We start from the raw sequence: 25,893 nt of genomic DNA, 5'->3' as shown, positions 1-25,893 counted from the left end.
TGGAGTGGGTTGCCATGCCCTTTTCTAGGGGATCTTCCCAACCCAGCGATCAAACCCAGGTTCCCACATTGCCGGTGGATTCTTACCAGCTGAGCCACCAGGGAAGCCCAAGAATACTGGAGTGGGTAGCCTTTCCCTTCTCCAGGGGATATTCCCAACCCAGTAATCGAACCAGGGTCTCCTGCATTGCAGATGGATCATTTACCAGCTAAGCTACCAGGGAAATCCATGATTCTATGATTGGGTATCTTAAATTTTCTTATCTAGGTTGCAGGAAGAATATAGAAAGGCTAAAGCTATGATTAGTAAAGGAAATGATCTGCCATATTAGTGAAGAAGAAGGATATTTGGGTCATTTTGGGTGGTATGGACCAGTAGTCCCCAATCTTTTTAGACACCGGGGACCAATTTCATGGAAGACAATTTTTCCTTGGACCAGGGAGGGGGATGGTTTTGGAATGATTCAAGTGCATTACATTTAATGTGCACTTTATTTCTATTATTATTACATCAGGTACACCTTAGATCATTAGGCATTAGATCCCAGAGTTTGGGGGCCTCTGGTTTGGACAGTGTCAGTATTTTTTTACTGTATTGAGACATGATTACATAATGGTCACATTGATGTTGCTATCCATCATGATCATGGAGTGGCCTTGTCTGATGTTCGCACTGTGAGCAGTTCATCATATTTAACATGAGAACATGGCAGACGAGCTGCAGGCACTAGTCTCCAGCATCTCCAAGCCCTAACAGTAGTGCCAAGCTAGCTCCTGGGTCTCAGTGGCTGCTCTCTTCTTTCTCAAATGAATATAAACAAAGCAAAAAAGATACTAGCTATGTTTTAATAAGTTCACTTTGGCAGAAGTGACGTGAAAACCTCTAAAGGAATACAACACTAGTGGCTGTGAAGACAGCTAGGGATTGTCATCTTAAACCCAAGTGAGCTATGACGTTAGCTTTAATCAGGGTTCTGGTGATGGGAATAGAGAGGATTGGACGGTTTTAAGAGTTGTTAAGGGAATGAGATTAATTGAACTTGTCAAAGGGTAGACTTGTGAATGGTAGGAAAAAAAAATCTAGATGACCCAGTTAGCTTTCAGGTATCTGGGTGATGCTGCTGGAAAAGGAACAGTAAAAAGAAAGAATGAAACAGGACTGGGGAGATTGAAGTTTAAGTTTTCAGGCAGTATTAAATGTGTCTATTAGGCAATGAGATATACCAGACTGGGCTTTAGGGAAAAGATATAAGCTAAAGACCCACATTTAGGGATCATGAGAAAATAGATGCTATTTGAATGGGAAGTAATGAGGATAATCTAGAGTGAAAAACAAGGGAAGAACTGTGGAGCATTTCAGTATTAAAGGAAAAACAAAATGAAACAAATGGGCAAAAACATAAAAAAGGTAAATAGTAGTGAATAGTACCCCGAAATCCAAAGGAGGAAATACTTTCATGAAGGACTAAGAGGTTAATGGAGTCTAGTCCTGCAGAGAAGTTAAGGGGAATAAAAAAAAAAAAAAGACACGTATATGTTTACAGGAGAGGAAGATTTTCTCAAAGATGGAAAAGCAGCCTCTTTAAAGGCTGATTCTTTATCATCAGAAAATAGGGAGGGATTGAAAAAAATGAAGGTGGGGTTAAATGAAAACAGAATCCTGAGGACACAAACAGTAGAGATATTCAACAACATCCCTGCCCTGGGATTAGTCCTAAGGCATCAAAGCAGTCTCTTCCACTGAGGCAGAGGAAAAGAAAGAGACCATGAACACAAATACATGAAATATAAGAGATACTATCTTAACTAAAATAAGAGGAGAATTCACCTACTGTAAATGGTGGGAGAAAATTTAAGAGACCCATTAAAATTTGAAGTAATTATGGAGAGAAGTTGAGAAATGTATTAGGAAAGTATGGAAAGCTTAGGAAGAAGTACTGATGAGCCTGTTAAAGTGTGGCAGTTTAGAAATGGAATCATGAAGTGTCTAAGGTATTGTTAATTCAAGTGGGTAGGTGAATTGAGGAGATGAGAGAATTGGAAGCTTTTGGAGACAGCAAGACGGCCCAAATGAACTGAGGTTTTTAAGGGATTAAGGCACAATTTGGGTGGAGGAGATTGAAGATTTTGGCATCAGGTTCACAATGAGAAAACAATAGAATAAACTGGTGAATGACAGATGGCCTCTTGACATGAAACACAGGGGAAGAGAGAGTTTTACATAAGAGTGATATCTTTGGAATTGACCCTGAGAACTGAGTAGACTAGTGATTGCAAAGGAGTGGGGGAGTGAGTCATTAGTCTTGGTGGTGATCCAAGGGTGAAAGTCTTTTCTGTGTATGAACTGAATGGGTCTACAGGACAGAAAGTTTGTTTTAGACGAAGGGTTTCTGAGCATAAAGTGAATGAGTGTGAGAAACCGAACAGAAGAGGAAGTGAGGCAGGGGAAAGAGTACAGAAGGGCACAGTGATGAGGATATAAGGAAGGACAGGTGAACAGGGGTGCCTATATTCTTAGTGGCAAACACAAATAACCGAGATCATGGAAACAAATTAATTGGCTTGAAGATTTCCAATAGAACTTGGTGAAAAGCTGATTTGGTAAGGGTGTAAGCAAGTCTAGGTTCCAGGAAGAGCCCAAGGCCTGTTGACCTGGACAGCTAGGAAGAAGGCTTTTCAGGAGAACATTGGAGAGGTATGAAATCACCTTATGGTCAGAAGAGGTTTGTTTTGGGCTTCTCCGGTGGCTCAGTGGTAGAGAATCCTCCCGCCAATGCAGGAGACATGGGTTCGATCCCTGGTCTGGGAAGATCCCACATGCGGTGGAGCAATTAAGCCTGTGCACCACAACTACTGAGTCTGTGCTGCAGAGCTTGGGAACCACAACTACTGAAGCCCCACATGCCCAGAGCCCATGCTATGCAGCAGGAGAAGCCACCACAACAAGAAGCCCTCAGGAGGCAACCAGAGAGCAGTCCCCACTCGCCACAACTAGAAAAAAGTCTGCACAGCAATGAAGACGCAGCACAGCCAAAAATAAATAAATAAAATAAAATAAAGAGAGAGAGAGGCTGTTCTGCTGTAATTCCTAACTTACATTACCATGTGCTCAGTTCAAGATGTTGAGTAGCTCTATACCTGTAAAATCAGCTGGAAAATCTGAACTGTGGCAACATTAACAGAATGAGTGAAGGAACATCTAGGAGTCTAGCAAAGTCTCAGAGGGTGCACTGATCTTAAACTTTTACGGACATAGAAGCTACTTGTGGATCTTTTCTAAATGCAAATTGATTTATCAAGCCCGAAAACAATCCTACAGTTCTAAGCTCACAGGTGATGCCAATACTGGTTGTTCAGGGTCCACACTGTCAGTAGAAAAGTCCCCAGAACTCAACTCTTAAATAAATGTATTATGTTCATTATATGGATAAAACACATGGTTAATAGAGAAGGAACATTTCTGTCAGATTTTAAAATATATAAAATTGTAGGGGTGATGTCCTAGGATATTCTAACTGGGTGAAAGTACCTGATTGCTTCAGTCATTTATTACTTCAAGTGAAAGATGAAAACAGAGGGAGTGATATTTAGCCATTTTTAATGGATGCCTGAAAATGAATTAATACCACTCAAGCTCATGAGACAGGCCTCCCATGTGTTCAAAATAACCTACATAAATGGACAGGTGAAGAAGCAAGAAAATTAATGTATGCATAAACTGCATATCCATCATCATTGCTATGTATTTCTCTCAAGGATTTTTTAATACGTATACATTATATTTAGCCTGAAGGAAATGTCTAGGTAAATCATTCCATGTCCTATTTTAGTAGGCAATTAAGAATGATGTTGTTATTTCAGAATATGAGAGGAGAAGTTGATAAAGGTGACTCACCAGGCATCAGAAAACCACTCATACAATATTGTATATATATATTTTAGCACTTTCAGTCTCTCATTGCTGACACTATTGATTAAATGTAAATTGCTTCTAGGCAACCATATGATAACAGGAAACTTTTGAATTTACTGTCTTAAAATGCTAGAGCTCAATCTTCCTGCTTGATCAAAGTTATTTTAAGATACAGAAATAGGATGGCATATAGATAAGTAGATTGCTCAGATAGATAAAAATTTTAATTAGCTAATAATATGTCTATCCAAGGTGATTCATACTTTCAGTGGATCAATATGTCACATGAACTCCAAAACATAGAGTGCATCTTCTCTAAGTAATTTTCTACTTGTAGAAGTTCCTTCAAAAAACTATAACAAAGACTATACCTTCAAATAAGTACATTCAAATAAGACATTTTTCTATTTTCTACTACACACATTATCCTTCATTTTAATTTTAAAACTAAATTATTAACAATATAATCATAACTCCCTTTTCTTGAAACTGTTTACAAATAGTCCATTATTAAACTGATAACAGAATATATCAAAGCCAACAATAAATTTAAAACAACATTCCCATTTATAAAGTCAGCTCTCAGAAACGTTAATGAAATTATTTCTTCCTCTAAAGTAGCCTTAAAAATAAAGGATTATTTTCTCCTAGAAGACATTTTTTTTTGTTCTCCAAACATTCCAACCCCACAGCAAGTATTACCTTGTATCTATATTAGTGTTGTATTTGTAAAAATCTAACAGGTTTTATAATTCATGAAATCAAATGATTGAAAGATAAAGCAGAGTTAATCCGCATACAAGATCCTCCTATAACTAAAATTATTTAACATTCAGGATACCTGTTTCTTTAGCCTTCCCACTGAAAATATTTACTCTTCCTGTTAGAAATTCCCTCACAAACTATTGCAAATTACCTACCAAAATGGATGTTCACATGTCAAAGTCGAAATATCAAAGCCTTGATAATGTCCCTGAAGATGAATACAGCTCTTACTAAATTAATAAAAACTGCATTGTAAAGGACAAAACTATAATGTCTCAGTAGGGAATAAAAATAGCAAATGATCTCTTATAAATAAATATTGAAAAAGGTTGGGTATCTTTTAGTTATGGTAATATAATACATAAATATCCAGAAAATGCAAGTATGTTATGATTTATGATAATTAATAATGACTACAAAGTATAAAGTTTTGATGACAGTGAGAGCACAAAGAGAATCTATAGTATTTCTAAGGATCAGGTCTTTTTTTTTTCCATTCTATTCTGCAAGCCTACTAAAATCCCAGCCTTCAGATGAAAGAACAATGTATGAAGGGAAATCAATATGACTTTATGCTACAAAATTGCTAATTTACAGCTAAATAATATAAAAGTTAAAGAAGGTTTATGAAAAGTATTCCTGGCAGTCACAGCAGAATCAGGAAAGACTTCTCCAGGCTAAACTTTGATTCTATTTGATATGCAAAACATATTTTAAAGATATATTTAAAACCATTATAGCATACCACATTAATCTTTTCAACTCTAAGAGAATCATAGAGTTCAGAACACAGGGTTTACAAGCAGCAAAAGTTAGAAAAATACATAAAAATTAACGCATAACCTACATTGACTTTTTCTTTAAGGTCTGAGAAGTTGCCTTCCTTCCGATAGATTGCAAATTCAGGACTCTGCAACACGGCCTCTGAACGAGTAATCCAACTGTGAAGTTCAGTTATATCGACATCCAACCTAAGACAGGGAAGAATAAGGATCATTATTTCTTGATTATCTCTTTCTTCTGTATGGAAAAAAAAAAAAGGCAATCTATCCACATTTACCATTCTTCTCCCAATCTGAAACTTCTGCCTGATGCCCCTATTAATGTTAATATCACTACTATTTCCTTAGTCAGGTTGGCTCAAAATTTGGAGTCTTCTTTGATCTGGTCTTATGATCACAGAGGTAATCTTATTCATCTCAATGTAGCAACGATCTGTACACTATCTCCTATAAGCTACTCTTCAGTCTTCGCTTGAATGTCTGCATTGATTGAAAAATCAGTGTTTTCCAAGATAAATCATTTTTTGGGAATGTATTCACAACAAACAAACAAAGATTCCTGTTGGTAGCCCCCATTAAACGATACCTGGAATACTCAAGTCCTTCATGTCGTCTCCACTGCCATACTGAGGCTGCATTTGGTCACGTGACTGTCTATGGCAAATGAGCTATTGGTATGTGTAATGCAAGCACAGGTTTGATTAGTGCTTGAACCTTGGATCTTGTCTTCATGGAACACACACTCTGAGAAGGCATGCATTATATAAGAATTTCAAGGATCCTAAAGGCTCCAAAATCACTGCAGATGGTGATTGCAGCCATGAAATTAAAAGACGCTTACTCCTTGGAAGGAAGATTATGACCAACCTAGATAGCATATTAAAAAGAAGAGACATTACTTTGCCAACAAAGGTCTGTCTGGTCAAGGCTATGGTTTTTCCAGTGGTCATGTATGGATGTGAGAGTTGGACTGTGAAGAAAGCTGAGCACCGAAGAATTGATGCTTTTGAACTGTGGTGTTGGAGAAGACTCTTGAGAGTCCCTTGGACTGCAAGGAGATCCAACCAGTCCATCCTAAAGGAGATCAGACTGGGTGTTCATTGGAAGGACTGATGCTGAAGCTGAAACTCCAATACTTTGGCCACCTCATGCGAAGAGTTGACTCATTGGAAAAGACCCTGATGCTGGGAGGGATTGGGGGCAGGAGGAGAAGGGGACGACAGAAGATAAGATGGCTGGATGGCATCTCCGACTCGATGGAAATGAGTTTGAGTAAACTCCGGGAGTTGGTGACGGACAGGGAGGCCTGGCGTGCTGCGATTCATGGGGTCGCAAAGATTCGGACATGCCTGAGTGACTGAACTGAACTGAACTGAAAGTGTTTGAAGGAAGCTCACTCTTGCCAGGCAGAGAGACCACGGAAAAAAGCAAGTGGTACAGAAATGGCAACCAACTCCAGTATTCTTGTCTGAAAAAAGCCCCATGGACAGAGGAACCTGGCAAGCTACAGTCCATGAAGTCGTGCAGAGTCAGACGTGACTGAGCAGGAGTGCCAGGAGAGTGAATAAAGCCTCCTTTGACCTTCTGACCCAACTCAAACACCAGCTGAATACATCTAAGTAAGTGCTCCAGCTGACTTCACTTAGAGCTACAGAACTGCCCACGTTGCAGGATTGTGAGATATGATAAATAACTGTTGTTTCAAGCCATTACATTTTGAGGTGGGTTGTTATGCTGCAAGAGATATGTGATCACCTACACTGTTATCCTCAAACACTCTTTTTTTCCAGAGATCTATGGAGCTAATGGAAATAAACTATTAACTCTGATTAGGTGATTCAGATAAAGTTAAAGCAGAGATTTTCAGGGAGTCACAGATGAGTTGCAAGGGTGGAGAATGTCTAGGAATCACTTGAAATTTCAGGCACAATTCGGAAGGCATGTGCATTTTTCTTGAGAAAGAATCTATAGATTTTATCACCATCTGTAAAGAATCTATGATAAAGGGAATTTAGAGACCATCTAATCCAATCAATTATAAAACAAAATAGACAAAAGTATCCAGGAAAATAAACTTATTCAATTTTCACATGAAATGTGTGGAGTATAACAAAAATAAAAATACAAGACGCCAAGTAATGTACTGTATTCACCATGCTATAGTTTTTTTCTCCAATACAACCCTCAAACAGTTGAAATCAGCTGTTTAAATCTTCTAGAATAATGGCCCCAACATTTTTGGTGCCAGGGACTGGTTTCATGGAACACAGTTTTTTCTAGGGACTGGGGGTGGGGGTGGAGATGGCTTCGGGAAGACTCAAGTGTATTACATATATTGTGTTCTTTATTTCTTTTTTTTTCTTCATTTCTATTATTGTTACATCAGCTCCACCTCAGATCATCAGACATTAGGTCAGGCAAGTTGTGGACCCCTGCAATAGAAGATATCTGATGATCAGCCTACCTTACTCCTAGTTACTTTGATGATATTCCTTGGTTTGTGACTATCTTACTTTCCTTAAAATTTGATTCCTAACAAAATCATATGAGGGGTGTTTACTATAATCAGGAAAGAATAGGCAAGTATCTTCTCTCTTTATGAATACTTTCATAGATGTAGCCTTTAAATCAAACAAACCTGTGAAGAATTTTTTATGTTGGTCGCAGTCTATTGTTTTAAAATTAAACTGATAAAAAGTTTCACAGAACACAAAACATTTCCAAAAGCATGGCCTCCTTTGCTTTCTTACAAGCCTGTGCTAAATAAAGTATGATCCATCTCTTTGCTGTATGAGGAGATGGAGGCTCAGATAAATTAATTAATTGATCTCAGATTGTTACTACCATAGGGAAGAAACTTAATTCATCTTGTTCACCATTATATCCTTCACCTCAAAGAGGGCCTGATTCATAGTAATAAGTATTTACTGAGTTTCTTATTTACCAAGGCTACCCAACTAGAAATAGAAAAAAAAAAAAAAACAGAGATCAGAATTCAGAGATTTTTTTTATTCTAAATCTCACATCACTGAATGTCAATCCTTTATTTCATTTGGATATGAATCATACATAGTACTGGTGTTTCATTTTATCATACATGGTGGCTATCTTTCCTATATTTGAATTTTGCAGAAGTTTAACTATTAGGTCTCCTATTTCTTCGTTTGCAATGTTGATTTAAAAAGAGTCCTTCTGCATGCTGCCAAAAATCTTTCTCATTGATGTTAATTAATTTATAAAATTAATAGTTTTCAACTATGGTCATTTAGTCACCCCACAAATCCAGCGCATGTTTCCCATGTCTTAAGAAGGACTTTTTTTTTCCTTTAGCCCGGGATAAACCTTTGTGTGTCTCTGCCTGTGGGCATTCACTTCGCCAGCATATAAGGCAGGCCAGGAGTACTGGGATGTTAACAGCTTAGTTATGTGAGAGTCGGGGATAGTTGGTAGATAAATAATGCAGCTCCCTTGCCCTTCAGTGCAACCACCCTGAAGGCTATTACACGCAGTGTCTCAAAAGGTTCCCAGCTGGATTGAGTGCAGTTGTCTCCATCGATAATCTGCTCATGTATCATCCTGTGTTCGCTGCCTTTTCCTTATCTCACTTCCTCACTTTGCTTCATGGAATTACTTCCTAAATTAATTACCTGCATCAAAATCTTTCGTCTCCATATCTACTCTTGTGGAAAGCCATACTAAGTCAATGATCAACAACCTCAAATGAACCCCGCATCCTGCCATGTTTAATTTTTTCACCTTGAGCTCTGACTCTCCACAGGAACTATTTTAAACTTTTCCCAAAGCTCTCAAAGCTCTGATCTGTCTTCTTTCTCCACCTATCAACAGATGACATCCATTCCTACTTGATGGAGAAAAGCACAATTATCAGATTACAATTTCTTCTACTTCCACTTCCTATGTCCAAATAGTCAATCTTACCTGCCCGTGCCCTTCTCACTCCTTTCCCTTACAATGAGTGATTTTCTCTTCTTTTACTTAAACATTATTGATGGAAGACATATTAATACACCTTTGTTACCCAAATGTTATTGACTGGAGACGTGTCAATACATTTTTAGAGAGTGATACAATTAATATCACCTTGCGAAGTTCTTAGAGCTTAAAATTGATCAAGGGTTCATTACACAACTTATGATTGTTGTTATTATTCACATTTTGCTCTGTTAGGTTTTTGTTCCAACTTGTGTATATTATAAATGTAAAATTTTCAAAAATTATGCATCACAAAATTTTAGGAGAAAAATAATTTTTCAGCGAATTTTATGCAGATATTTTCTGATTCTCCAAGTGACATATATACTAGTGTCTCAGAAGATGACAGTTCTTCAGTATACAGTTCTGATTCAGACAATGTGAATATTAGACCAACAAAAAAAAATGCTAGTGATTGATTCTGATACAGAAAGTGAAAATGAAACTCACAGTGCTAGAGAATGCTATTTTGCTTCTGCAGAAAAGTGGATTGAAGACAACATTTTACAAAGATCAAAAGACTTTACAGATGTGTCAGGTGTAACTATTGAATGTAATAACACAAAGTATTAGTGAAATAACAGAATTAGTTTTTGGCCAGCCAAAATTAAAATCACCAGCCACAGGCATTACTTTCTGCAAAAATCTCCCAGTCAATAATGAGTTAAAGCCAATCCCTTTGCCTGCATTTGGTACTTCATCCTCTTACTTCTTCTCAGGTATCTGAGTGTATCAGTTGTTCTTTTTTGTTTGTTTGTTTGGTTTGTTTTGTTTTTTTTAATCTATCCACTGTAAATTCAATCCCTCTCTCTCAAGTTAATTCTTCATATGGAAATTTAAACATATTTTATTTGATCCCTTTATTAAAAATCAACACTCTCTTGACCTCCAAATTCCTCTCTTGCCATTCTCTTATCTTCTACAAAGGCAAATGTTTTGCAAGAGTTGTCCAGTTTCCTGTCAGTTCAGAGGAGCCTGGCGGGCTATAGTCCATAGGGTCGCAAAAGAGTTGGACATGACTCAGCAACTAAACAAGAGCAACAACATATATCTATGAATCTGATAGATATCTCTACTTCAAGCATTTCTTCTGAGCTCCATAGCTACATAATCATCCTCTAACTCGATGACTCCACTTGCACGCCATAAGAACTCTTTCAATATATAATGTCAAGACTTAATGTTTGGATTTCTCTCCCAAACCGGTAACTTCTCAGTGTCCCTCAGACCTGTGAATGGCATCACCATCTATCTATTACCTTTGATATCTTCTTCTCCCTTCCCTCCCATATTTAGCCAAGTCTAATCCATCAAATATTCTATTTCTTCTGAATTTGTCTGCTTCTCAGGATCTCCTCAGTTGGCATCCTCATTGATCTTATCGTTAAATGTGACAAAAACTACTGCAATGGCCTCTCAACTGGTTCTAGGCAATCTTTCTGAAATTCTCCCATCTGTTCCATGCACCACTGGTGAAATTATCGTTTCTAAAACATACCTAATTATGTAACTTTCATTCATTTAACCATGCAAAGATTTTCTATTTTTCTTAGGATAAAGAGAAAAATTTCAGATCTCTTAACCCTGTACTTTAAGTTTGTTCTTTATTCAAGTACTTCTAGAAACAAAACTCACTTCAAGTTTCGTAGGGAACCAAGGAGCCATACTTCAGTCTGTCCCTCCTCCAATGAAGTGAAATACTTGACTCTTATCCACCTTTCCACTGGAAACTTTCTATTAACATTTTGGAAACTTGACTTCTTAATATAATCCACTTTGCCCACTTTGGTGAAATTTATCCCCTCTCCTTTACATTAGTCTGATTAAATTATACATCAAATATGCTAACTCATAAAGGTGAGATGTGAATATCCACCATTCAATGTCAGCTTCTCCCTTTATTCTTGGTTTCTCTGGTCTCACACCCTTCTGATTCAGTGTATCTCTAGTAAAGGTGGCTCACGTCTGCCTACAAATCCATGAAACTAAAACTTGACTCAAGATGCTAAGCTGGCATCACAGCTGGGTGAGATTTGCTAAGGCCTATGTTGGAAAAAGTTTTCACTAGGCCTTTACAGTGATCTTGTTTGCATGTGTTATAATTATCCCTTACCACCATCTCCAATCAACTGCAAAGGAAAAATGCAGAGGATATTTACTCAGTTTGAAAGTAAATAATCTTCCAAAAAATCCTATACTTTTAGACATCTGTCTTTCTGAAAAACAGGAAATTGTGTATGTTTCCTTTCAAAACACAATTCCCCCTTTGCTTCTGCCAGAAAATATATACTAAGTGCTTACTATATGCCAGACATAGAATTAAATTCCACAGATAATAGAGTTGAAAATGCAGCAGTCCACATTATTAAGGAGTTTGGTGTAGCAAAGCATCCATTTGACAACAAATGCTTTAGACATCAGATGGGGGTTCAGCTCATACTGTGACTTTGCTTAGGATAATCAAGAAACACCTTTTCACTGAATTAAGATTAAATCAGTGTCTATGCTAGAGGCTTTGCCCAGTAAATTGGTTATCTCTACACAAGGAAGCCTTTGTGGAGTCAACACCATGGTAACCGTTTGCTTGCTGCTCAGACTATGTAGAGTTTAAGGGAGGCCAGGGCACCAGTTGGCATGTAGTTCTAATAACTCACATCAATTCAGGCAACAGGATGAGAAATTTCATAGAGAGGTCTTTCCTCATTCCATGTTTTTGTTTGGCTGGTTTTATAGATTTGAAACTAGATTGCAAAAGATACTTGAACTTGCCCTTGACATAAGGATCTTTTAGAGAGTGATTATACTCTCTTGATTTACAGATTTACTTTGAAGGGACTTCAATTTTTTTCTAGGGAATTGGTGAGATGAATGCTTTACCTAGGGGAAAAAATATCTGTTCATAGGCATAAGTATCAATATGTTGCACTTTCTTTCTGAAAAGGAGTGGGATCAAGTGTGTATGAGTCTGTACTATTCTGACCTGTTAGACTTTCTTTTTCTCTTTTCTTTGATCACCATGACATCTTCATTCCTGGGCAACAGGTGGAACCTAAACCAAATTCTTATATGATTTAAACTCTGAGTTATCACTCATCTAATATTCTGTTTACATTTTTTTTTCTGTTGCTTCGACTTGAGCTTTTTCTTCAACTAGGATTTCCTTACTAAAAACTTTTTCTATCTCAATGTAATCCACAGTCAACCTATACTCCAACATCGAGCATTTAATATAATCCCTTTAGAGTTCTGGGACTTAAATGTCAGATGCTAGTACTTGTTTTCCCTCTAATATTTTGCCAGTAGGCATCCATATCTCTGTATGCCGGCAATGAGGATGGAAGGGGAAGGTGGCCCAGTTTTCAAAAGGCTTCCTGTGCACCCTTACTGAGTGCCCATGGCCCACATTCCAATGCTGAGTCTCAGTGACATTTCCACTGCTTTTAGCAAAATGAACAAGGTCTCCTTCTTGGCTTCTACTCAGACCCTGGCATCCAAGTAACAATTGCACATTTATTTTATTCCTTATCAATTTGGCAGCTATTGCTTCATCACTTTCTATGCTTTGCCCCCTAGTTTTCACATTTGCACTGGCATCGAATATTTTTCACATATCCTTGCTGAGATGTATGGCAAATTAACAGACTCCCCTGAGTTAAATGCATACATGCTTCTAAAATGGATGCTATCTATTCTCCCGAGCATTTTGCCATTGGTATTTTCTATCATGCTTTGTACTACCTGAGGCTGGGTGGTTAATCACCAACTGAAGATATCATACAGATGTAACTCAGGTACCTTTTCAAAATCCTCAAGAATAACAATGAAGAGTTATTTTCAATACATATGAAATCTTGGATTCTGTGCCTGTATTTTTCTTCCTTCATAAAATCACTCATTTCTACTAATTCTTTTTTTTTTTCACTTTTAAAACTCTCACAAAATATTGATAATGAACTGACATAGACTAAGTTGCTTATAGTGGACCTCTACACAGTTAGAATCTAGCTCATCGATAAAATTCCTTATGACTCACTCATCTTACTCTCATAACATACTTCATTCTGTACTTAATGTATTTCTATGTTATTACAGACTCTATCCCTTAAATCCAGTCTAACTTTATCCAACTTAAAATTTTCTTTATTAAAGAAAATTATGACTTCTATTTCCAAAATGATTTTCTTCCTCTAAGTGTTGATGAATATTTTGTGCTATATTTTTCAAATATGTCCTAAAATCTCATCTTTGTTTTTATTCGTGATTATCAATTTTGGGGACTTCCCTGATGCTCTGGTGGTTAAGACTGCATGCTCCCAATGCAGGGGGCTTGGGTTTGATCCCTGGTCAGGGAACTAAGATTCCACAGTGTGGACAAAAAAAAAAAATCTAAAAAGTTAGCAATTTTGAACTGTCAACAGTATATCATTGTATGTAAATTGTGTTCCATGATAACTCTGCTAATTATGTCAGAAGAGCCTCTTAACAGGTGTTGACTGTGTTCCGTTAATATAGTGACTGCCATATATTTAACTGAGATGACACATTTACATAAACTTTAATTCAGTCGCTTTCAATATACCACTTGGAACTCATCATTCCCAAATGTGTAAACTGTGAAAGGAGAACTCCTTCAAGTTCTCAGACTTAAACTAATTTGATTAGTGAGCTAGGTTATGAATAGCCCTTTTACATCTTTAAACATCTTTGCATTTCATAAAAATGTACAAGCCTCACCTTTAGCAGCCTGAAAGTAAAGTATTAACATTTGTGAAATATATTAACTCTTGCAGGATCCTGAGGCTGTAGGCCTAGACCAGGTGACTTAATAAATTAAAATTTTAATGTACATGTTAATTAGCTAGAACACAAGTTTTCATGTTCATGGAAATAAAATTCTGACTCTTGTCTACTGATACAACAATGTGGAATAAATCAGCCTGGAGGTAAGGCAAGACTTTTAAATTGTGCTTATTTTATGTTTTAATAATCATCTTTATTCTTCCAGATTTCTAGAACATAAGAACACATTTTACTTTCATATTCAGTTCAGTTCATTCGCTCAGCCATGTCCGACTCTTTGTGACCCCATGGACTGCAACACGACAGGCTTCCCTGTCCATCATCAACTCCCAGAGCTTGTTCAAACTCATGTCCATCGAGTTGGTGATGCCATCCAACCATCTCATGCTCTGTCATCCCCTTCTCTTCCTGCCTTCAATCTTTCCCAGCATCAGGGTCTTTTCCAATGAGTTGGCTCTTCCCATCAGGTGGTCAAAGTACTGGAGCTTCAGCTTCAGCATCAGTCTTTCCAATAAATATTCAGGACTGATTTCCTTTAAGATCGACTGGTTTGATCTTGCAGTCCAAGGAAATCTCAAGAGTCTTCTCCAGCACCACAGTTCCATATTGGTATATGGCTATTTTTTAAATGCCTGACCATCTGATGAACTCCTACTGATCTTTCAAGACTTGGTCCAAGATATACAACTTGTGGGAAGGTTTTCCTGATCAACCTGCCCCTTATCTTTCCCCTTCAACCTTCCTTCTGGGAAAACTCATCCCTTCCTCCCATATGTGTCCACATGATACTTGCTTTTCAAAACTGGATAAATAGCACACAAATTAAGTTTGAGCCAGAGAGATCTTATAAAATATCGAATGAAACACGTTAAAAAGTATTTTTAAAAATCAATATAAACCTTGTTATGGCTAAAACATAAAGCATTTCTAGGATTTTAAGATGTGCTGAGTATACAGTGATTATTGCACTTCTAGAGTTATGTAATATTATTAAAGGGGGAAATCCTATTTAATCAGGAGAAAATAAGTCAGTTTATACCCCTAAATCAGGATAGTTTGTATATACACACGCAGATATGTGCATGTACTTATATAATGTGGGCTTCTTTTCCTTGGTGGAGGGGGCTGAAGAGGGCCACACGATTGCTTTAAATTTTTTCTAATGTATGTGAATATATATGACTATTTGTACATATATATATGTCTGTGTGTGCTTCAAATGTAAAGTAAATATAGTGCCATAGAAAAACCACTGAACTCAAAGTCAGGTGTCACAGGTTGTACTCACTCATCTTATTTACCTTTATGCTGCTTCCTTGGGCAAATACCTTAACTTCTCTGATTTTCCTTTACTTCTTCCTTTAAATTTCACAAATTACAAAACTTCCATCAAACTGGTCTTAAAATAGAAACTAGCAAAGACTGTTTAAAAATTACTCTTCAATGTGTGTTTATTTATCTCACTAATTAGAGAGATTTGACCTGAGATACAAAGCTGGGGTCAGCTTTGCTTACACTGCAGGTTTTATATTCCAAATACATTAGTCTGCTCATCTAGCAATCAAGTTATAAAACATCTAAGGATGTTATGATTCTCACTTACAATAAAAACCCATAAGCTCTTTTCAACAGTTTATACAGCACCTGAAACGAAATATGACGAACGGAAGAGAACACTGTTCTTAGTTATTATAAACTTGCCATATTAACAGTCCTATCAAATAATCTGTTTTACTTATGTTTGCATGATCTTATTTACAAGCTTAAATATATTTCTAGTTTTATATGTGTAAGTTTAAGCGCATTACTCATAAAATAATATGTTTCGGTACAGTAAAATTTAATGATTCCAGATTGCACTGAAATGCATCTTTAAAAGATACTAAAAAATCAATTTCTCTATAGTTTACCTTGTCTTAAAATATGACTGCTTAACGTGTGCTTCAAAAATCCGAATTCTGGTCCAAAACATAAAACCTGTGCATTTTCTCCATCATCAGTTATGGCAAATCAAATTACATGTTTAATGTGTATAAAATACTGTTTTTTAAAAATATATGACCTCAAATACAAACCTTGGGATTTAATATTTTTAAGCTACAAATGCCTGAAAACTCTCCATGTGTTATCTGACATTGAAATTAATAGCCGAACCTCTACGATAGTTAATTGTGCTGAATGGTATAAAACTCCTATGAAAATATTGCTTCTCTGCAAAATGTAAAACAACTAAAATATTTTAACATGTGGTAGATTAAAATGACTTGGACACAATCTTCTTAGCTTAATTTGGTAATAAATCTCAATCATTTACAAATACATTGCTAATATTTACTTCCAAAATGTGATATGGTTGAAAAGAAGTCACTTTTACATCTTCTGTTAATATAACTTTCAGAGAAACACACTTGAATAACTAAGGGAATTCCCCAAATTCTAGTATGTCAGAACTAGCTAGATTAGAGGAATTAGGTATAAAGCCAGAGACTATGAAAGCACATGGACAAAAAAATGCATGGCCCAGAGGACTGGAAATAAAATGTTGCTAAGCCACAGATGCCTGGAGCCTATTTTTCATTTTCAGTAAATTGGAAGTCCCTTTGAAACACAGTTCTGTGCAAGAAAATCACCTTAACACAGGTTAATACAAATATTCTTTTAAGAGATGAAATCTTGTCATAGTGATACATCTTTGATCATGCAATGTAATATGCTTAAGTTAAAAACTCTGAGCTGTTTATTTTAAAATCAAATTTAATGTTTATTTAAATGATGAAACAAAGCAGTATATGCCCTTGTGAGAAATAATTGTGAGCACTAGAGGGTGCACATTCCCTTCCACAGCTTGTCTGGACCTCAAATTGGCTTCTCTTTTATTTTCTTATCTACATAATGATAACATGGTGACAAATGGATTTTTCATGGGAGTTCTCTTACAGGGAAACATAAAATGTCCAAAGATACAGATAAAATGGTATAAAAAGAACATGTGAAGAAGGCACCCACAGATGCAAAGTTAAAATGCCTTCAGCTATTTTAACACACACATAAAAGTATTTTAAATTGTAACACAGAGATTCCCTTGAGAAAATGTCTTCAAACTGGGGAGAAATGCTTAATCCAAAGAATATAGTAGCATTTTCTGGACTTTATAACTCAGGAGTTTTTTTTTCCCCTAGTTCATTAATTTTACCTACATTTTTGAATATTAATAAACATGTAGACACTTGTGGTCTATAAATCTGCCTATAATTACATTCCTGTACCATCAACATTAAGTTTTTAAAATGTTAATTTAACATTCAATCAAATTCCAAGGAAAAAATAGCATTTTAAGCATCTTGTTCATGTCATATGCTTTCAGAAAGAAAAAAATTAATTTGTTTCCCATGGTAATCATGTAGGCTATTTATTATAATCATTTTCATAGCTTTATCAAGAATAGAGAGCTTCAGAAACCCCCTTTTTCTTTCAACACAGTGAAATATGGAGTTAAGATTCAAAACCAGATATATCCATATCCAGCAATTTCCACTACACTATACGTATATTCCTTTGTTCCAAATAAAAAGGGAACTAGCTTTTAAAATATTAAGGAAAAGTCAACATGAACTTGTTTGTTGCTACACAATACAGTCTGGTAGTTACTACTAGGCTAAATATTTTGGATTATGCCAGAATTTGGCTGAAGTCTTTAACACTATGATATTAATTCTGAACATTGTCATTAACCTAAACAATGATATTTAGTTGTATAACTCATACCCTCATGGCATTATGAATTAATTACTTTTTGCAGTTTATTTTTACTTCGCAGTCTTCCTTAATTTCCTAAAATCCCCACTTTCCAATCTGCTGATATGTTTTCTGATGTTAGAACTCCTTAAGCAGAGATGACAAAAGTTACAACCAACAACGGGTTTAACTCGATGGTTAGTACTGGAAATTCTGCACTTGGAAAAACAGTTCAATTATATGGGACTCCCATCTAAGCCCTGTTGGTGAAAAAGACACTTAATTTTGAAAGAAAAGTCTTTTTTCACTGATAAAGATCTCTGTATTTAAAGAGATAGCCAAATGCTACAGTGTTCCCCTAGAGTCAGACGGTAGAATAGCCATAATCTAGAGTAACTGCATCATCTCCACAGACAGGCCTAAATAAACGAGTAAACAGTCTCAGTCAAGACTTTATTTTCAGCTAAATAATTTGATGAAATTACCTTTTAGTTCTCTCATTAGAGTTCAGGAATGCAGCATCCTGTGGAGAGGGTGTGGAAAAAAAGGAGCCTTCCTTTTTCCCAACAATGGGAAAAACAATTCCCATTGTTTGTGGGAATGTAAATTGGTGCAGACACTATAGAAGACAGTATGGAGGTTCCTTAAAAAATGAAAAATAGAACTACTATACGATCCAGAAATCTCACTTCTGGGCATATATCCAGAGAAAAACATGATTCGAAAAGATGTGTGCACTTCAATGTTCACAGTAGCACCATTTACAATAGCCAAGACATGGATGCAACCTAAATGCCCATCAGCAGATGAATAGATAAACATGATGTGGTATATAAATATAATGGAACATCAGTCAGCCATAAAAAGAATGAAATAATGCCATTTGTAGCAACAGGGACAGACCTAGAGATTATCGTACTAAGTGAAGTAAGCCAGACAGAGAAACACAAATATCACATAATATGTCACTTATAAGTAGAATCTGAACAAATGATACAAAATGAATTTATGTACAAAACAGAAATAAACTCACAGACATAGAAAACAAATGTATGGTTACCAAAGGGGAGGGATTAAATTAGGAGCTTGGGATTAAAATATATGGGGCAGGAGGAGAAGGGAATGACAGAGGATGAGATGGCTGGATGGCATCACCGACTCGATGGGCATGGGTTTGGGTAGACTCCGGGAGCTGGTGATGGACAGGGAGGCCTGGCGTGCTGCGATTCATGGGGTCGCAAAGAGTCGGACACGACTGAGCGACTGAACTGAACTGAACTGAACTATATATAAAATAGATAACCAATAAGGACCTACTATATAGCACAGGGAACTATACTCAATATCTTGTAATAACATATAATGGAAGAGACTGCAAAAAAAAAAAAAAACAATACACACACACATAAATATGTATAACTGAATCACTGTGCCATACGTTTGAAACTAGTATGACATTGTAAATAAACTATATCTCAGCAAAAAAAAATTTTAAAATAGAATGCAGCATCCTGATCTAGATGTCTGGTTTCAAATCCCGACTGAATTGCTTTCTGCAAAGCTTGTGACCTTGAACAAGTCACTTTACTTTTCTGTGCCTCTTCTTCCCATCAGCAAAGAGGATCAACAATAAAAAAAAACTATTTTATAATGCTCTTTTAATGGTTAAATGTGTTAATATGTGAAAAATATTTAGAAGAGTACTTGATATATGGCAGAGACCATACATGTTAGCTGCTGTGATTACTGCCTTCCATGACTCTCCTGCTGGGTTTAAGCCAGCCCCGGGCCACCTCTTACTTTCTCATTTGAGAGTGGGTCTATCCGTCTTAGTGTTCTGTTAAGGACTGATAAAGTAAAACTCACTCTTGTAACCACCAGAATGAAAACTGCAAAGAAAGCTACACCAAAGAGTAAAAGGCAAATACATAAAAACCATCAACAGCAAAATAATCTAGTCTATTTCACCCTTTTTGGCAGGGATAGGCAAACGAATGGTTCAGCAGACAAATCTCGCTTGCCACTAATTTTTGTGAATAAAGTTTTATTGGAACAGTCATGTTCACCATTTACATATTGTTTATAATTGGTTTCTCCCAACTGCAGCAGAATGGAGCTCTTGCAAAAGAAATAATATGGTGCGGAAGCCTAAAATAGGGATTATCTGGTTCCTTAAAGAACAGTTTGCTGACCACCTTTCTGCTCTATAAAGTTATCATGGTCTATCTCTCCCAACAGAGAGGCAGGGCCAAAAAAGTGTGGTTCACGGTAGCCATATTGCTTTGCTCTCTTTCAAAAATATACATTGGCTCTCTATGACCAGATTAAAGTTCCTTAGTCTGGCACTGAGTACATTTTTTTTTCCCCACAATGAACTCAACTTACCTTTTAACCTCATCCCTTAACTCTCTCTTTCATACCACATATTTCTGCTCCAAGCAAACAGAAACACCCCAAACCCTTTCTCAGTGCCATTTGTATAAAGACTTGCAGGACAGCCTGAACCTGCACTGCCTTTCTCCCTCCTCTTGAGTCCAATATGCCCCTACCCTTTAACAGTATACTCAGATGCTAATGTCTCCATGAGCTTTCTATGCTCAACTGTCAAGCAGGACTGGAAGTGATCCTGTCTTCTTTATGACTTATGACTTTTCTAACGTTTTATTGGTACTTCTTCATGGCATAGTTTCTAGCACGAGAATGCTAGGTTCCTGAAGAAAGGACTAAATATGGTTTTTGGTCACAGCAACTAGGCCACTTTGCACATCATAGTGATCCATCAGATATTGTTGAATGATTATGAAAATTAGCAAGAAAACTAATAGTGCTGTCGCTACTAGATTCTTGAAACACTATGGACTCATACTGACTACTGTGTGCTGTGCTGTGCTGTGCTTGGTCGCTCAGTCACATCTGGGTCTATGAACTGTAGACTGCCAGGCTCCTCTGTCCATGGAATTCGTCAGGCAAGAATACTGGAGTGGGTTTGCCATTTCCTCCTCCAGGGGATCCTCCCAACCCAGGAATTGAATTTGCATATCTGGATTCTCCTGAATTGTCACAAGAGTGTTCAAAGAACCTCTCCATTCATTGACTGGTAACTTGGACCTTGTGGGAGGCAAGTTAAACTTTAAATACTCTCAGTGTGAAAGCTTGCTGAGTTTAAAGGACTTCAACATACTTTTATCTTGTGGGTCTTTAAAGTCTAAATAACTTCCAGTTAAGGTTTAGAAACTCTAGTACAATGCAGAAAGCCATTTAAATCTGATGTGTACTCACTGCCCCACTGTCACTTCCTTAGCATCGTGAGTTGTTTCAGTTCATCTACCTCTTTTAGGGAGCATCTCTATGTGTGTGTTAGTCACTCAGTCATGTCTGACTCTTTGTGACCACATGGACTATAGCCCACCAGGCTCCTCTGTCCAAGGGATTCTCCAGGCAAGAATACTAGAGTGGGTTGCCATTCTCCTCTCCAGAGGATCTTCCTGACCCAGGGACTGGACATGGGTCTCCTGCATTGGAGGCGGATTCTTTACTGTCTGAGCCACCAGGGAAGCCCATCTACTTCTTTTAGTGAGCATCTCTATGAACTTTAGTTAAAACTTAAAGCCAGCTCAGGCTGACATAACTAAGTGCTATAGATGAATGGCTTAAATAACACAAATTTATTTTCTCATAATTCTGGAAGCCAGAAATTCAAGATCAAGGTGTCAGCATGTTCAATTTTTGGTGAGATCTCTCTTCCTGGCCTGTACATCATTGCCTTATCACTGTACCCTCACATAGTAAAGACAAGAGAGAAGAAGCTCTTTGATGCCTCTTCTTAAAATGGCACTAATCTCATCATTAAGGCCCCACCCTTAAAACTTCTGCTAAATCTAATCCCCCCAAATAACCCATTTCCAAGTAACATCATCAAATTGGGGCTAGGGCTTTAAGACATGAATAATTCAGTCCATGAGAGCCATACATTTTATTTGCTGAGTGTTGATTCACAGAGATACAGGTTTCTGACTAGGGAAGACATAAGAATAAGAATATTCTTAGAAAATGTTAGAACAAAAATATTTTCTCTTATAACACAAATGTGGTAATGGGAAGATGTCTGTTCTAAATTAATAATTGGGAACTCAACTTTTTCCTGGAGAGAGCATGTTTATTTTTGCCTAAATAATCATCAACAGAGACACATGTAAAATTTCCACACTGCGGAGGCCAACAAGGAAAGTCATATAAATTCCATTTCAGAGGCGAAGAAACAGATTCTGAGTGTGAGTAAGTGACTTGCTTTAGTCACATCTTTGATGAGTGGAAGATACAAGGCCAGAATCTATCTCTATGCAGTCACAGGTCCATCCCATTGACCCTTTCGGATCCAGTCCTTATGTTTTTCTTGTCCTCTCTCTATCAAAGACATTTTCTGTTATTGCTTGTCCTCTTGCTTGTGATTAGAGGCCCTGAAAGAATACTGGAGGATGGAGGAACACCACTGGGGGATGGTAGCAGAGTCCCCAAGTTGGGACCTTCCAACAGGGACTAGCAGTGTCATGATGGCCAGACAAGAGCTTAGATCTAAGAAGGAAGGGACCATCCAGAGGAAACTGAAGCCACAGTAGACATGACTTGTGCAGTGCAGAACCTGTGCAGCCATTCACAGCTGTCCTAATATCTGCCACCTCCCTAAATCCCTTCAGGTATGATTCTTAAATTCTCTTTAGTTTATCCCTTTCTTTACATCCAAGCTGCCTTTCCCCTAGTTTAGTCTCTGATAGTTTCACATGTTGCTTCCCAGCTTTTCATCACCTCCTTCTTCAAGTCCCTGGGTTATATTTTCTTTCTCTGAAACACCTAGAGTGGTTTTTGTTTTCCTGACAAGACTCACAAATACCCATTTGATATCCCATGAATATTACTTAATGTATACAATGTGTGAACTTCTATATTAAGTGCTATAGGTCTAGAGTTGCAAATAAATGGCTCCTGCCCTCAAGGAGTTTACTAGAGATACATATGCAAAAACAAGATGATTACATTGAAGTTCTGCAAGTGTTTGAATGGAAGGATTGTCAAGGCTGAGAAATGTCTGGGAGGTTAGGTTCCCAGAAAGAGAAGGTAGTTAGTTAAGGAAAAGGAATGTGGGAGCTGGAAAAGGGAACATAAGGAAAAACGATCTTCAACAGAGAGAACAGTCAGTACAAAAAAACATAAGTTTGAGGGAATATTGAGCATTCGGAGATCAGAAGGCGGTTCTTTAAAGCTGAGCAGAGGGCAGCGCCATTTGAAATGTAGTGTGTGGCCAGTCTGTGAACTATCTGTTAGTAGTCTGTGACAAGAAAAGTCATCAGAGCAGAAATCAATGAAGTCATGAAGCACCTGATTTCATTTGATCCCTTTTTAATTGCAAAACTTTCCTGATAAAGGCAGCAGTGCACTGATTTATATTCTGGTTCCAGCTCTTTATCTCATTGTGTACTGGTAATAAATGGTTTGCAGTCTATTTTGAGTAGCACTGGCATATAAAAAAAAATGGGTAGGGGAGAAGGGATTGAAGCTGGAGAGTCAGGCAGTCAAAGATCAGAAAGGAATTTCTGTGCTATGCATTTCAAGAACCACAGGCAGAGGAATGATCTAATTAAAACTGCATTTTGAGATATCCCTCAGGACGCTGTGAAGAGTGTGGATAAGAAGGGTGAGGCAGAGAAATCAGTTAAAAATTTCATGCAGAAAACTATCAGAGACTAAACTAGGGGAAAAGTAGCCTGGATGCAAAAAAAAGAGATAAACTAAAGAGAATTCAAGAGGCATACCTGAAGGGATTTAGGAAGATGGAAATATCTGAACCACTGTGAATGGCTGCACAGGCTGTGCACTGCACAAGGCTAGAAGGCTGTTTGTAGGAACTATGATAACTATGATGTGAATGACACTCTCTAAAGATGGGCAGTCTAAACTGCAGAACCTCATTTGTGTTTTCTGTAAGAGGTTCAGGTGCAAATGCCCAAAAAATATGTGGATGCTACAGGTATGAGCATCAAAATGGAGGTTACGGTAGAGATATTAATTTAGAAAATATCAGGTATAGATGGTTGGGAAAAGCAAGATGATACATGGCATTCCCCTGGACAACAGAGTGCCATGAAAAGAAAACAATGCCAAAATATAAATCTTTTGGAGATCAACATGAAAGGGAGAGGAAGATGAGAATGGGAAGACATAGTCGAAGTGTTAGGAGGAGAAAAGAAACAGGAGAGAACAATATCTCAGAAACTGAGAAAGCAGAAAACTTCAAGAAGGAACTAATCACCACTGTCAAGCGCAGCACAGAGGTCAAGACGGATGAACTGAAGAGTGACCTTTGGAGCTGTCAATTAAGGAGATCTCTGGTAAGCTTGTTGAGTACAGTTTCAGCACTTGATGTACAGTATGAGAGGGTGAAAGAAAGACTCAGAAGAACGGAAATAGTGGTAGTTCATACCTTCTGATTAAAATCAACTTTTCTTTGCATTCAACCATGCTGCTTCTTTTAGATGAATATATGTGACTACCATTTTCTTCACTCAGAACAAACTGTATGGTATGGTTCTGGGAAGATAGCCCTACCTTCCTCTTGGTTGGCGTTCTTTGTGCCTTGCCCTCTGGAAGAGTACTTTTTCATACAACTGCTTTGACTAGACACCCAGTTCTCAGTATAGTACATTTCAATTCAAAACATGTATTGGGCATCCCCAAATTAGAAGGCCCCGTAACAGGTTGGGAGTAAGATATGGATCCTGGCCTCAGGAAGCCCTGAGCTGAGGGTGTGAAACAAGCATATGAAAAGATCATTTCAACATAAAGCATTAGAGGTGTCACAAGATGGGGCTACTTTGGGGAAGTGAGAAGCAAGAATTAGGATGAAACTAAGATGATGCTCTAGTGCACTGATTTAAAAGGTGGGCCCTGAACTAGCAGCATCAGTATCACCTGGGAACTTGTGAGATATTATGATTCTCAGGCACTGCCCCAGACCTACTGAATCAGAAACTCTGCTGGGGACCAGTAATCTGCTATTTGACAAGCCTTCTAGATGACTGATGCATGCTAAAGTATGAGAACCACTGCTCTTGGACAAGGGTTCTCAAACTTCAAGATTTATCAAGAATGAGCTAGAGAGCTTGTAAAAGATTCCTGGGTCCACAAGAAGAGCTTCTGATTCAGCAAGTTTGGGGAACAACCCCCAAATCTGCACTTCTAGCAAACCCCCAAGGGATGCTATGTCATGCACCGCAATGAGTCCCACTGCTTGATCTGTTCTCTGGCCACTTAGCATGCCTCTAGAATTATCATTCTTATATTCTTCAATACACATTTACTGATATTCTTGACTTATATGACAAATTAGCTTTAAGAACCTTAAATGGATGGTTATCTTTTTGGAATATCTGAAGATGGTCTGTAAGGTTTCTATTATTCACCAAAAGTAGTTTCTGAACTGAAATTTGAGTTTATGACCAAGGTCATTTGACTCTAATACATAAAAAGAAGTAGGGCATTTCAAATGTAACACTGGAACGGAAATTAGGAGACTCAGCACTAGTCCTTGGTTTGCAACTGAAAGCAAGTTATTTAACCTTTCAGAACCTCAATTAACCTGTAACCAGGAACAATTCTAGAGTGTGGTTTCCTTAGATAAAAGGAGCAAGGTTTTGTTTTTCTGGGCTGTGCCATTGGGGAAAAAAAAAATATTATCACTAGAGGAACACTTCAAGTATTTTAGGACCAACTTATCATATAGGAAATAAAAAATGAGCTCTTAGACACATTAATCATCTAATTAGATTCTTTGAATAAGTTAAAATGTTTTAGTTTACAACTTCTAGATTATAGTTTGGAAATTAAAGTTAAAATAAATATTTAAAAAATAGCT

General features: G+C 37.3%; 1 protein-coding gene across 9 annotated transcripts in view; it reads right to left on the bottom strand.

Moving 5' to 3' along the window:
• DMD (dystrophin) overlaps window positions 1-25,893 on the bottom strand; it is a 2,565,910-nt gene that overhangs the window by 1,440,942 nt on the left and 1,099,075 nt on the right. For all 9 annotated transcript variants that reach the window (XM_043895268.1, XM_043895262.1, XM_043895270.1 and 6 more), the window contains one exon: window positions 5,525-5,648. In XM_043895268.1, the coding sequence (XP_043751203.1) occupies window positions 5,525-5,648 (124 nt within the window). The remainder of the gene's footprint in view (window positions 1-5,524; window positions 5,649-25,893) is intronic.

The sequence above is a fragment of the Cervus elaphus genome, chromosome X (genome assembly GCF_910594005.1).
Source record: "Cervus elaphus chromosome X, mCerEla1.1, whole genome shotgun sequence".
Classification (NCBI taxonomy): Eukaryota; Metazoa; Chordata; class Mammalia; order Artiodactyla; family Cervidae; genus Cervus; species Cervus elaphus.
The sequence above is the reverse complement of the archived record's forward strand: the minus strand, read 5'-3'. Positions and strand labels throughout refer to the sequence as shown.